Source organism: Epinephelus lanceolatus, chromosome 24 (genome assembly GCF_041903045.1).
Source record: "Epinephelus lanceolatus isolate andai-2023 chromosome 24, ASM4190304v1, whole genome shotgun sequence".
NCBI lineage: Eukaryota > Metazoa > Chordata > Actinopteri > Perciformes > Serranidae > Epinephelus > Epinephelus lanceolatus.
The window spans coordinates 7,281,370-7,294,927 of record NC_135757.1 but is presented as its reverse complement, the minus strand read 5'-3'; the positions used below and the strand labels follow the sequence as shown (position 1 = coordinate 7,294,927).

Here is a 13,558-nt window from a genome sequence, read left to right as displayed (position 1 = left end):
AGTAACACTCTTAATAATTTCAGAGTTAGAGAGATGACGCCTCAGGTTTGGGCTGAGAGTCTGTGGAGCATCTAAGTAGTACACCTTTTCCAATCATTTAATTGAGCTCTAAAGTCGTTTAAATGCTGATACTGCATGAGACTGACTTTACTGATGCTGTATTTGTTTAGTTTTCCGGCGTTTGGGTGGCCCAGGAAGTCCACCAAGAGCTGACACGTACAGTACATCAGTTCATACAGTTGTGAAGCCAACAAGTAGGTGTTGTTTTGCCAAGTCAGAAGCCAAGAAGTGACACAAGCATTCATTTGGGGTCATGACTGTGTCCATCTGATAAATGTAAGTGCAATATAGATAAAATCATGACATTTGTTAACAGTAACTTCTGGGTAGGAAACCCCCACGTCACGTAGATAAAATAAATGCTGAGCGAAAGAAGACAAAGCGGTGGAAGTACTGCTGGGTCTTAGTAGTACTGCGTTTCGTCCACCTTGCAAAGGGCTCACTGCATGAGTATACCCTCAAATGAAAAATATAACGTGCAAATCTCCTTCAAACACAATCCAAAGCACTCTGTAGGGTTTGTGCAAACATTAAAATGCCTTTATTTTACATGGCATCTTCCTGCAGGTCTTTTGCAGTCAGACAGGAGTTTTGATTTCACTTCCTACCAAACCTACGAGGAGCTCTCTCTGAAAGTGTTCTTGGTCTTTCAGACCTCAGCTTGACCTCGACAGTTCCTGTTAAGTGCCATTTCAAAACTACATTACAAACAGCTACCTGAAAACACTTTGCTATAGTTTTCAGAGTCCTAGGCAGCTGTTTGGAGGAGCCCATGGCTGCTGATTGTTGGGACAAGGTTTCAGGAGTCAGAGTATTTATAAAGCTTTGAAATTTACATCACCTGGCCTTTCCTAACAATGACTGTGAGTGAGTGCCCAAACTTTTGCATGCCACTGTATGTGTGAAAAGTTTTTTCAGTGTCATAGATAAGCAAATGTACACTGTCAGCTTTTATATAATGGTATACCTTGGAAGTGGTCATACTGTGGATGTTGAGGGAAGCAGTGAAAGGGCTTCTGCTTGACATCAGTTTTAATGACCTGAGTGACTTTGAACAAAACAGCACTGCATCAGGGATCCACTGATCTAATTAAACAGCTGGTTAGATGATTAAGCATGGGAACAGTTGACTTTAATGGATGTAAGTCATCATCACTGCAATATGCAAGACTTGTATCAGTATCAGTGAATTAATAGAGGTGATTGTCTTTGCTGATGTCATATAGGGAACACTTTTAATAAACAGAAAAGCCTATTTGTCCCTCCAGCAGTTCTAAGGGAAGACTGGAGCAGAGAGAAGCTGGACTACCATCAATAACCATGGAAACCGTCTTCTGTTGCATGGATATTAAAACCTTTAACCTTAAGCTTGGTACCAGAGAAGACATGGAAACAGCACTGCTATGTTCTATACCCAAGCACATCTTATCAGATGCTGCATATCTTTTTTAGTACCTTCCGTATTGCACCGCACTCCGAGACATGATGGATTTCTTCTTTCATCGCCATTTCCGCCGCCGCCAGAAAAGACAGAAGCATGCGGCCGCAGCGCGTCCGCCTGGTCCTGCTCTTCAGACCAGTAAAGCCAGGAGGCGCTCTAGTGCTGGTCTGCCCTCTGTAGCATTAGTGCAGTCCAGACGCTCCTCTGTTGGTTTACCTCCAGTTTTTTCTGACCAGCGCAGGCGCCCCAGTGCTGGCTTACTGGTGGCCAGTGGACAGAGGCGACAGTCCATCATAGAGGTAACAGAAACGGGTGAAGCAGTGGGAGAATCTGGGAAAGGAACTGAAAGAGCAGATGTAATCTTCAAGAGAGGAAGAAGAGGATTGCAGTATAAACCTCCCTATGCTCGCAGTGCCTCCGGCGCAGTCCATCGTGGGATGGTGATGCGATATCGACGTCCTTCTAAGATAAAATCTATCGAACCTCATTTACTTGGATCCTCCATGTTACTTGCAAGCGTAGTCCAGATGGGTGGAGGAGTGATAGAGATGGAAGAGGAACAGGATGGCTCCGTGCGCTCCTGTTCTGAGTCAGATGGAGAGGAAGGGAGCGATGAAGATGTAAGCTCCAGGCCTTCAGCTCAGATGCACTTAACCCAGGCGGTCGTTATGGAAAACATTACACCCCGCCCCTTGCTCCGTGCTCCTCGCTGCCTGAGACGAAACTCCTCCCACCTCCTTCCAGCAGACTCTGTGTTTCGGAGCAGTGGAACAGGTTACGGAGTTTACGGTCGATATAACCGACGGAGGTCGAGTCAAGTTAACTGGACTTTGAATAAACAGATGCAGACTTCCACGACCAGCCCCAGTCTGGGTCACTCAGCAGGTATGAGCTCGGAGGCGGGGGCTGCTGGGACAGATGTAGCCTCCTCTGGGTCGACGCTTCATAAAAGCACCTCCTCACCACTGGGGGCACCAGAGGGAACCATATACTATGATCCTTACCTGGAAACATGGGAGAACTTCCTGTCGTATGTAATACAAACACACACAAACACACACATGCACACACTAATTGTATTTCTATCTTTGTGTAAACCCTCATTGACTTAAAGCCTTCCCTAGCCTCTAACCTAAACCTATTTCTAACCTGGTCGTATTTATCAGCGGAGGAATTCAATGTGGATATTTTAAGTCCCTTACAGATAATTTTGTATCACATGATGTGATAATTCATAATTTCAACAAACAGACCATCTAATTTTGGTGCTCCTAGGTCAAGGTCACTGTGACCTCATCTGTCTCATTCTCATTAACACGATATCTCAAAGAACACCTTAATGGAATTTCTTCAAAATTTGTCCATTTAGATGCAACAATGAACTGATTTGATTTTCTTCGGTCAAAGGTCAAGGTCGCTGTGACCTTGCATCTGTCTCATTCTCGTGAATGTGATATCAAAATGAAGCCTTGAGGGAAGTTCCCCAAATTTAGCAGTAGCTTCCACCTGGACTCATTGATGAACTGATTAGATTTTGTTGGTCAAAGTCACTGTGACCTTGCATCAGTTTTATTCTTGCGAACGCGATATCGCAAGAAAAACTTGAGGGAATTTCCCTTAATGTTCAGAATGAACAGATTATAATTTGGTGGTCGACAGTCAAAAGGTCAAGCTTTTTTATTTGCATTGTCAGCCAAGAACGACACATTTGCCGTAACACTGAGATAAACTAGCAGCACGTTGACAATCTGACGGTAAATGTGCCTCTCTTGATGTTGAACTTCACCGTATAGATACCATGACGTGTCTGTGTGGGTTTCCACAGTCCAACAACATGCTGCTGTGATGATAAATTGCTCGTAGGTGTGAATGTTTGTCTCTCTGTGTGTCGGCACTGTGACAGACGTGGTCAGGTGTTAAGTGTTCGTCAGAATGGATGGATGAAGAGTGTCACTGTTGAGCAGTGTATGGCTCATTATGTTGTATCTATTGTGTATATTGTCACATGTTCTGATAAAGCATCATGACTCACATACTGGTGCTAGAGTTTTCCAACCTGCTGTATACGTCTGCAGTGTACTGTTTTTTATCCCTATCCCTGGTTTGTGGGGGAGATTTTTGGTATGAAGTGCTACACACCCCAGAATATGAATTTTAATCGTTCATTTTTCATTAGTGTCTCTTGAATTTGAATCTACTGACATTTGAGAACATCCAAGGCACGACGAAGCTTCACACAAGCGGACCATAATTCACTAGGTGTTCTTTTTTTCTTGACTGTGTTCGACAATCAAGAAATTGTTTTTTTCTTGAAAGAAAGTTTTTAATCTGTGTAATTTTGGGAGACTTTCTATAAAAAAGTCCTTTGAATTTTATTGTCGAAAAGAGAACAGGAGTGTTCACACTTTCCTGTCTCTTTGTGTTTCCAGGAAAGCGATTGCCAAGTCTGGCCTGCACCATCTACCCTGTCAACCTGGCACATCATCCCTGACCAGGACTGACCCGGAGGCAAATATCCGCAGCACCGTGGACTGGACTGTGAGTCTGGGTATCAGGGTCTGGGGAAAAACCCTTTACCTCATTCATACACAACCGAGTCGCCAGGGAAATGTTGGCGTCATACGTTTCTGCAAACCACACATTGCATGTTATGCAGCGGGGTTAGGTTAAGAAAGAAAAACCACTTAGTTTTTGTTCGGAAAAGATCATGGCGCAATCCCCTTTGCAAAAGCGGAAATGTTTAGGTAAAACACAACCACTTCTTGTACCACTATCGCACTGAGAAAACAACAAAGTGGGCAGCAATGACCCGCTAAGTCACCACTGATTTGGTCTTGATTTCGTCTACAGTGTTCTGCACCTTGTCATGCGTCTCACCGAGATGTCACGCTTTCACGCTACGCCTAGAAAACTTTCTGTCCTCCTCTGTCTCTGTGTTTCTCTTTGTAGGAGACGGCTGTGTACGGAGATCATATCTGGTATGAGACAAATGTGTCAGGAGACTACTGTTATGTGGGAGAACAGCACTGTATTGCCAGAGCACAGGTTGGTATCCGACTCGGATTATCTCTCCTCCCTGCCTGTCTTCTCTACAGCACTATTTTCTTCAAGCTCCATTCATACGCAGCAGTGTTAGGGCCGAGCATCACTCTGTTTTTCTCCAACATATCAGACCCAGTGTTTATACGACTGCATATTTGCATCCCACATGTTTACACATATAAAGCTGCTAAATGTTCTTAGACATTCCTCCAATATCTGCACCAACTAAACATCTGGAGCGCTCGTTAAAACATCCCTTTCATCCACAGCAGCAACATCTCATCGTCCACTTACTGTTTTATTCTTAGCTTTCATCCACGTCTCTCGCAGGCTTCATTTTGCCTGCGTCGAAGGCTCAGGCGACATGTGAACATCGTACACGAGGGGGAGATGGTGTAGCCCCCGCAGCTGTTTACAGATGCTCTCTGGAGTCAGATCATACATCCACTGCTCCGTGACCTTTGACCTCTTCCCAGTGGATGCTGTGGCTGGCGTTCACAAAGGGGTTGATGTTGTTTGTGTCCAGGGTCCTCGCTTCATCACTCGTTTTCTTTCTTGGTTTTATTGGATTTATTTTGTTAGTCCAACTAAAATCGGACTTTTAAAATATATGTAAACTGGAATCGTACTAAATTGAATTTGTCAAAGTCGGACTAACACACACACAGATAATGTGACTGGGAGTCGAATTACTCTGCATCTATACAGTCAATCAGACCCAAACTGGCCGAGGCGCTCCACAGTTTCCGTCCTGGGCTTTGACCCAGAATCAAACAGCATTAAATACCCAACAGAACAAGCAGCCAATATGAACATAGTGAAATCTACATCCAGAGCTGTGCGTTTCTAGATGAACGAGGAGACACAGTTCATGCTGTGTCAGCTGAAAGAGTTAAATTGAGAACGAGGTGGTGGTGTACTCGAGGATCATCTTTATATTAAACTCAAAAAGAAAACGTAGGTGCTCTTGAAGAAAAGGGTCGGCACATCGGAAGGAACAATGAATTTCAGGCTTTCCTGCGTGGAGCAGGAACAAACGCACTTGAGTTAAGTTAAAAAGCCTTACATTAAAACACCGACCGGTTTCTTCAGGGTGCAAAAGCATGGACAGGACTCAAGCAAACGTTGGCATGTTAGATGATATACAACAACAGTTGTGTTACAGTTACCGAAATCCCATTGGTCATATGTCCTTCCTGTTTTGAAATCACTCGTCTTTGTTTGAGTCACATTTGGACAGTGCTTACATGCGTCAATGAGACACCTGAAAGGAAGTCCTCCAACTTGTTTGTTGTCGCATGCTTCGGCACTAAGTCTCAAAGAATCAAACCGATCACAGTCCAGTTGGGCGATCCTTGAAAGTGACCTCAATTTGAGTATTTTATTCTCGCAGCCTGAACTGATTCCTGATCATTTAGAAGATTGTTTTTTAAAATTTCAAAGGAAACCTGAAGCTTGTCGCACTTCCACTTTCGTTCTGACTCTCTGCCGTCCCTCTGAAGGGCCCTAGTGGTGTCATCAAGCTCAGGCTTCTTCAGTTTGAGGGGAGCGACAGTGCCCAGATTTGAGGAACAGGTAGTGTTAAATAAGGAAGTGAGTTCTTTGGTGCTGAGATAGGGAGAAGGGGCCTCAATGGTGCAGGTGTCAGGGGCAGCCATGAAAGCCTCGCTGAAGTTATTGGCAGTGGAAGAGTTAATGTAGCGAGAGCAACGTGCAGGAAGATGAGAAAGGCAGAGATGCATCAAACATAACAACACCAGGTCTGACAGACGGGCATCAGTTTTTTGAGTAGGTCCGATGGTGTGATCTTTGTTATGAAATAACACCTCATGCACACTGACGCTGCACTGATTCATTTTCAGCACCACGACAGTCACTCAGTGTCATCAAACACGGTCGTATCATGTCATAGTTTCACTCATGTCAGCTCATATTAAAGTCACATGGCAAGCCTTGTCATATCACACACACACGTGGGATGTATCTATGTATGTGGTGTCAGTTAGCAGCACAGTGCTGACACCAAGTGGTCACAGATGGTATTACCGCCTCACAAGCTGCTGAGGATCATGAAACAAATGACTAAATTACTGCTATCAATTTTGCTCCTGTGATTCTTTGTCTATTGTTTTTCATATTTGACACAACTAATCACGTCCTCCCTCTCCTTCCAGCAAAAGTCTTTCAGCCGAAAGAAGTGTGCCGCCTGTAAGATAGTCGCCCACACCATCTGTATAGAACAACTGGAGAAGGTAATTTCTCATGTACTCACACACTTCTGCCAGACGGATTCAGGCTATCTAAGAGTTCACCTTTTTAATTTACCTTATGGAGACGAGAAAGATAAAGACGCAGGTGTAAGACTTCACTCCTGACACACAGATAAAGGTGGAGAGGAGATTAGAGATGGATGTTTAAACCATCTTTCACAAGGGACAAAAGGTGATAGAGGCAAGAATAAAGACGGATTAAACTTTCTGTCCTCAAGATCAGAGGGAAGTAAAAAAGAAGGATTACTTTAAACCCTCAATCTAAAATTGGATCCAAAGATAGCTGCTTTCCAGCTGATAGCTACTCTATTTATTTCAATTATAGGTTAGCTTATCTGTTTAATTTTATTCATTTTCATTGACGCAGAGGACAGCACAGTGCAGGCAGCTTGTCTTTAACTGTTCCCCCTGTCTAACTTTCAGTTTTCCAGCTCTAGAGCCATTCTGTTGGATGCCACCCTGCCCCTCAATGACCCCAACTTTAGAGTGAGATACACAAAACTCCTTCTGTCTCTCTTCTCTCCTCGTCTGTGACCCTCAATCTGACAGAAACACACAGGCCTAAGGTGGTGTCTGGACCTCACTAGTTATTCAGAAAGAAACCAGTGCACATCAGTGTTTCCCTCGGGATGAGAATTTATTTGGAGAATCTTTGTAGGTGGGGGCAAATGCATGGGGGGCGGCCTCTCAAATAAAATCTCTACAGTACATAGCAAACACAGATAGAGCATGCATTCTCTAAAGGCAAGCAGGTTTGTGTGTCATCCAATTTAAAGGTCCAGGGTGTAAAATTTAGGGGGATGTAGTGGCCTCTAGTGGTGAGGATTACACAACCAGATGAAACTTCTACCAGTTAGAAGTTCGTCAGTGTTCATTGTTCAGGAGGTTTTTACCAGGAGCTGAATTATTCATAGAGGTCTCTTCCTCTCCAAAACAACCAGACCAGGAGATTAAAACCGTAAAAACATCTCATTTTGGTGCTCCTAAGTCAAGGTCACTGTGGCCACGGATATCTCAAAGAACACCTTTAGGTAATTTCTTCAAAATTTGGGCAACTGTCCACTTGGACGCAGCAATAAACTGATTTGATTTTCTGTGGTCAAAGGTCAAGGTCGCTGTGACCTTGCATCTGTCTTGTTCTGGTGAATGTGATATCAAAAGGAAGCCTTGAGGGAATTTCCCCAAATTAAGCAATAACGTCCACCTGGACTCATTGATGAACTGATTAGATTTTGTTGGTCAAAGTCACTGTGAGCTTGCATCAGTTTCATTCTTGTGAACGCAATAGTGCAACAAAAACTTGAGGGAATTTCCCTTAATGTTAAGAATGAACAGATTATAATTCAGTGGTCGATGGTCAAAGGTCAAGGTCACTGTGACCTCATGAAACCTGTTTTTGGCCTTAACTCAAGAATTCATACACTACTTATGACAGAATTTTGCACAAATGTCTAATAGGATCAAATTGTAAAGTGATGACACTATATATCCAAAAGGTCAAAGGTCAACTTCACTGTGACATCATAATGTTCTCAAAAAAGGCTTTTATCTGACGTATCTTTTATCTGTGCTTATTGTTTTTCTGATCCAGACGTTCAGGAGGTTTTTACTTGGAGCCAAATTATTTGAGGTTTCTTTCTCAACAAAATAAACAGACCTGGGGATTTAAATTGGAAAACACACTGAATAAAACATTTTTACATTAAAAAACATTGTGTTTTCCTGATGGTGCTTGTCATGGAGGAGCTTCTAACTAAGGTGGATGACGCTGAAATGTGAATGGCCCCTTCCTATTCTGGGCTACTGTAGAAACATCGTGGCACAATATGGCAATCTCCATAGATGAGGACCCAACGAAAATATGAAAATTCTTAGTTTCAGATGATTATACACTGAAGAAAACATGCTTATTTTAATAAATTCCATTTCTGCCGATATATCCCCCTAAATCCTACACACTGGACCTTTAATTGAGTGAACTGCATTGGTATCTAATCCAGGTCAGACACACACCCTTTGCAAACTTCCACTTTTGTTCTTGCACCATGGAGGGGTCATTTTCTTGCCCTTAAATCCCAAAGAATCTTCCGTCTCTTCATCTCATTTCCTTCTGGTATGATAAATCAGACAGGTTTAAAGGGTTGGCCTTGTTGATTCCGAACTGATATGATACTAAAGCCATTTTCTGAAACAGCAGGGGTGGAGGTAACAGCAAAGAGGGATCAGGACTTGTCACTGAGACACTCTTTATCATCAAATAGAGTTTGCCATTAGTATGGGGAATGGAACACCAGTCACATGACTACATGTGGTCGTATATGGGAGAGATTGCAACTCCTGACCGAGTTAGAAATCTCTTCTTCACTCCTTCATTAGTCGAATTTTATTTATGAATCATCTGTAATTATCACATCCATAAAATATGACACATTGCATTGAAGGAATTGTTAGCAGAAAGTACTTAACATGCCATGAACACATCTTTTCCTGTCCATGAATTTCACAAACAGAATTCCCAACAAGGGACAACCCTGGCGGAGGCCAACTTCCACTGAAAATGTGTTTGACTTTGTGCCGAGTTCATGGAAACAGCTCTCACTTTGGTTATACAAGAACCGGATAGCTTGTAGCAATGGCCCTGGTACCGCCCAGATGACTTCCCATTGGACGTGGTCATAAGCTTGTCAAAGTCCACAAAACTAATGTAGACTGGATGGGCAAACTCCCATGACCCCTCCAAGGGTGAAAAGCTGGTCCACTATTATATGGTCATTAATGGGTCTGACTTGGACTTGACTTAAGAAGTCAACCAAAACAAATTCAACTTCTAATTGGACCAGTTGATCCTTATGCAAGGCTGAGTTGTGATTCGTAGGAACAAGCAGAAGTGTTAATGAACCAGAACAGTTCGTCAGGATACCATGACCTGTTCCATACCCCTTCACCACAAACAGTTTGGTTGACCTAAAAGAGTTCCACCTGGCAACCGCAGTATCCTGTGGTGTCCCTTCTCTGGTCAGGGTGTCCCTGGTTTTTCCTTTTCTTCTGTGCACCACTTCACTACGGGGGAATCATGGTTCCTCCCCACTTTCACCGCTACAAAGTCACACGTCTAAACCTCTTTGGTGAAACTGTTTCCTCCTCCTAAAACATGTTTAACCTGCCAACGTGATCACTGGAAACCATTCCAATCAAGACTCTGCAGCTGTCTGTTCTGGAGCTCCGTGCTTTCTCCTAAAACCTCTAACAGTACCCAGTTTAGATTGTGCAGCAGAGCCTAATCGTCATCTATGTTTCTACTTCTCTTTCTATCTTTTTTCCCTCTGCTCTCCTCCAGATTAACTTTAGGTGTAAACCATCTTTCAGAGAATCAGGCTCGAGGAACATCCGAGAGGTGAGTTCTGGAAATGTCTTTCTCCTCTCTTTCTGGCTATTTAATTTAGGTTCGGAAAATGACGATTCGTGTATTTTGTGTGTTCAGCCCATCGTAGTGCGTCATCACTGGGTGCATCGAAGGCGGCAAGAAGGAAAATGTAAACAATGTGGGAAGGTGAGTGGTAATTTCAGTAGTATTGTTCTATTGACCAATAATTAATTAGAACCATTTAAATCTTAAAAACTAATCCTAAAAGCTCCTCATGTACATTTAATTTGTAAAATAATGGATGTAGCCACCATTACGTCACCCACTGGTTTGTGGACTCCCTTTGAAACCTTGAGTTTGGGATTTTAGGTGGTGCCATCTTGGATTTTTGGAGACAGAAGTGAAGTAGCTTCTTAGCCGAACTCTTGCTGCTATCTTGGTTAGCATTTATGGTTAACTGTGATAATGCTTATGCTAATTTTTGCTAGCATAAAACAGACTTAAAACCATCAAAACAAAATGTACTTACCGAAAAACTGAATTTTTACCACAACCAAACCACGGTTGGAAATTAGCACCAGTGACCAGCCAAATGGTGGTAAAATATATAAGTGGTTGCTAGATCTGCTTTACCCACCAACCAAAAAAAACAATGTTAATCCCTAATTGAGTGGCTGGTAGATCTTAGAATCCACTAGCCACAGTTGTAGGTGGATAAAAAAGTTAATTTCCAACCCTGATAGCAACAGCTACAGCTATGTCTACACCTATAATTTCTGCTCCTGTTGTTCTGTGCAGGGCTTTCAGCAGAAGTTTACTTTCCACAGTAAGGAGATCGTGGCCATCAGCTGCTCCTGGTGCAAGCAGGCTGTGAGTATGTCTGGAAATGGAGTTACATGCTGGAACAAGACAGACATTAGACTTAATTTAAGCTGACATCTTTTGTACAGCGTTATATTATACAGTGCTCAGTAAATACATGTCTAATATTGCTGTATTTCCCTCTTTAGTATCACAACAAGGTGTCCTGCTTCATGCTGCAGCAAATTGAAGAGGCTTGTCCAATAGGAGCTCACGGTGCCCTTATAGTTCCGCCCACATGGATCATCCGAGTCCGACGCCATCAGGTCACTATTGTCAATCTTTTTTTTTTCCTAAAGCAATTTTATTCAATCACCACCTGCCCACTCCGAACAATCTATGACTCTACACCAAAAATAATAAAACAAGTAAGTGTCAGAACATACATGAGCTCAAATAGCCATTTAACTTCGGTAAAATAGTCCATTTTACGACACTAATTCTGCAGTTAGAGTCAAATGGAGGTTATTCCATGTCTGACAGTCTGACTCTGTTTGAGAAGGTTGCAAGAAATGCTAACCCCAAGATATCTGAACCCTGATTGTGCTTATGTAGAAAGGCAGGTTTGACTGCTGCAGCTGCGTTGCAGTTATATTGATGGGAAAACGATTTATTTTCTTAAGATTCAGCTTGTAACCAGAGATCTGTGTAAAGAGATACCTGAAAATCTATACCCTCCCGGAAAGCTCCACGGAATAAAAGGGAGGAACAGGGTTACTGCAAATAAAAGGTGACATTGAGGGCAACTTTGACGAGTCCCGAGAGACGGTGCAAAATGATCAGATACTGTAGCGTATCATTAGTGCAGACACTTACCCTGCGGTTAGTACACAGAAGATGGATCCATGAGGTGAAACGTTCACTGAAGCAAAATTTTAAGGAGCAGCAAACAGATTACAACCACTCTATTCTATTGAATGCTTTGTCTGTTTTTACCGATATAACAGCTCAAGGGTGTTCGAAGGCTTTTCCTGAGTATATGGTATTTGTATGTTAAGAGTTCACTCTTCCAGTATTTTCATATAGGATACACTTTGTCATCCCTTATGACTCATGAAGGAAACCAGCCTTTCCTTCATTATGAGAACAAGCTGCTTCATATCTTCCTTTCTGCTCTCCGTGAGATCAACCTGCGTTGGTCTGACTCTGGTTTGTGTCTCTCACAGTCATCTATGAAGTCGAGTAAGAAGAAGAAGAGAACATCATTCAAGAGGAAAAGCAGCAAGAAAGGAGCAGAGGTCAGTTCTTAGCTTGCAGATGAAAAATCTATCACTGTATTTCTGTCTGTGCCATCTCCGGAAAGGATCCCTATAGACATAGACCTTTTTGCTAAAGAGTAAGATCCTTTTTGTTTAACCAGAAACAGCCCCGAAATCCGTATCAGCAAACCCACCAGACCCAAACTCACAAAAGCCATCTTGGTTCGTCTTTCTATTCTGGTTGAAATAAACCCTTAATTCACCCAGTTACATGTGAAAATATGTTGGCTCTATACACACTAGAATTGCTCTTTTTCTAAATGCAGTCTGGTGGGTTTGACAATAGGAAAATAGGGTCCAGGTTAAAACATACCATTTAAGGATAGAACCAGATTTAAGGTATGTCTTAGGGACATGATTTGTGGTAAATTTGTGTTTGTTTTTGTCAAATAAAGTCTTCAGAGAGCTACCGAATATGTCTTAAATGTTTAGGAACACCAGCCTTAGATAAGTGCCGTCTTGGACAAATCTGTTATGGAGGATCTGAGTAGTTCATCTTCTTCTTCTTTGACAGGAAGGACGGCAGTGGAAGCCATTTATAATCAGACCCATTCCTTCACCATTGATGAAACCACTGCTGGTGTTTGTCAACCCCAAGAGTGGAGGAAACCAGGTATTCATGAGCAACACAGTCAGCCCAACAAGTGGCTCAATCAAGTGAATTAGTTGGTAAACCATCGACATGTCATCCAGTTTAGTCAGTGTCTTACTATCTATCTATCTCCATTGGTTTCTCTTTCTAACAGGGCACCAAGATCCTGCAGTCCTTCATGTGGTATCTGAACCCCAGACAGGTGTTTGACCTGAGCCAGGGAGGACCAAAGGAAGGGTAGGTCTCTCTAAAACACACACTATCAACAGTGAACATCTACTGAAGCTGTCGGACTTGTTTGGCTAGATCAATCAATAATCAGAGTTAATCTTGTAGCTTGGAGCTGTATCGTAAAGTCCATAACCTGAGGATCCTGGCCTGTGGAGGAGACGGCACGGTGAGGAACACACACATGCAAACTCTGATTTTAAAAAAAGATATTCCACTAATATTGTCTGGATATAAGGAGTAGTGTATGGTTATGTCATCAGCATAAAAATGTATGATGTTATCTGATAATATGAGCCAGTGGTAATGTAGAATTGAAAAACAGAAGGTGACCAAGAATCAAACCCTGAGGAGCACCGCAAATGTGAATTGGGTATCCAGCTGAGGCGTCTTTTCTGAGGGATACCAAAACTTCCTGTTCAAGAGTGATGGATGGATGGT

The 13,558-nt window shown here is 42.6% G+C and overlaps 1 protein-coding gene across 7 annotated transcripts in view; it reads left to right on the top strand.

The window, feature by feature from the left end:
- dgkza (diacylglycerol kinase, zeta a) overlaps positions 1-13,558 on the top strand; it is a 149,979-nt gene that overhangs the window by 45,544 nt on the left and 90,877 nt on the right. For 2 of the 7 annotated variants that reach the window (XM_033615708.2, XM_033615707.2), the window contains 12 exons: positions 3,931-4,039; positions 4,451-4,546; positions 6,718-6,795; positions 7,237-7,299; positions 10,151-10,207; positions 10,295-10,363; positions 10,976-11,047; positions 11,188-11,304; positions 12,205-12,276; positions 12,812-12,910; positions 13,044-13,126; positions 13,226-13,286. In XM_033615708.2, the coding sequence (XP_033471599.2) occupies positions 3,931-4,039; positions 4,451-4,546; positions 6,718-6,795; positions 7,237-7,299; positions 10,151-10,207; positions 10,295-10,363; positions 10,976-11,047; positions 11,188-11,304; positions 12,205-12,276; positions 12,812-12,910; positions 13,044-13,126; positions 13,226-13,286 (976 nt within the window). Of the gene's footprint in view, positions 1-1,331; positions 2,532-3,930; positions 4,040-4,450; positions 4,547-6,717; positions 6,796-7,236; positions 7,300-10,150; positions 10,364-10,975; positions 11,048-11,187; positions 11,305-12,204; positions 12,277-12,811; positions 12,911-13,043; positions 13,127-13,225; positions 13,287-13,558 lie in introns of all 7 variants that reach the window. The other 5 variants (XM_078166002.1, XM_078166001.1, XM_078166000.1 and 2 more) reach the window with 3 other exon arrangements.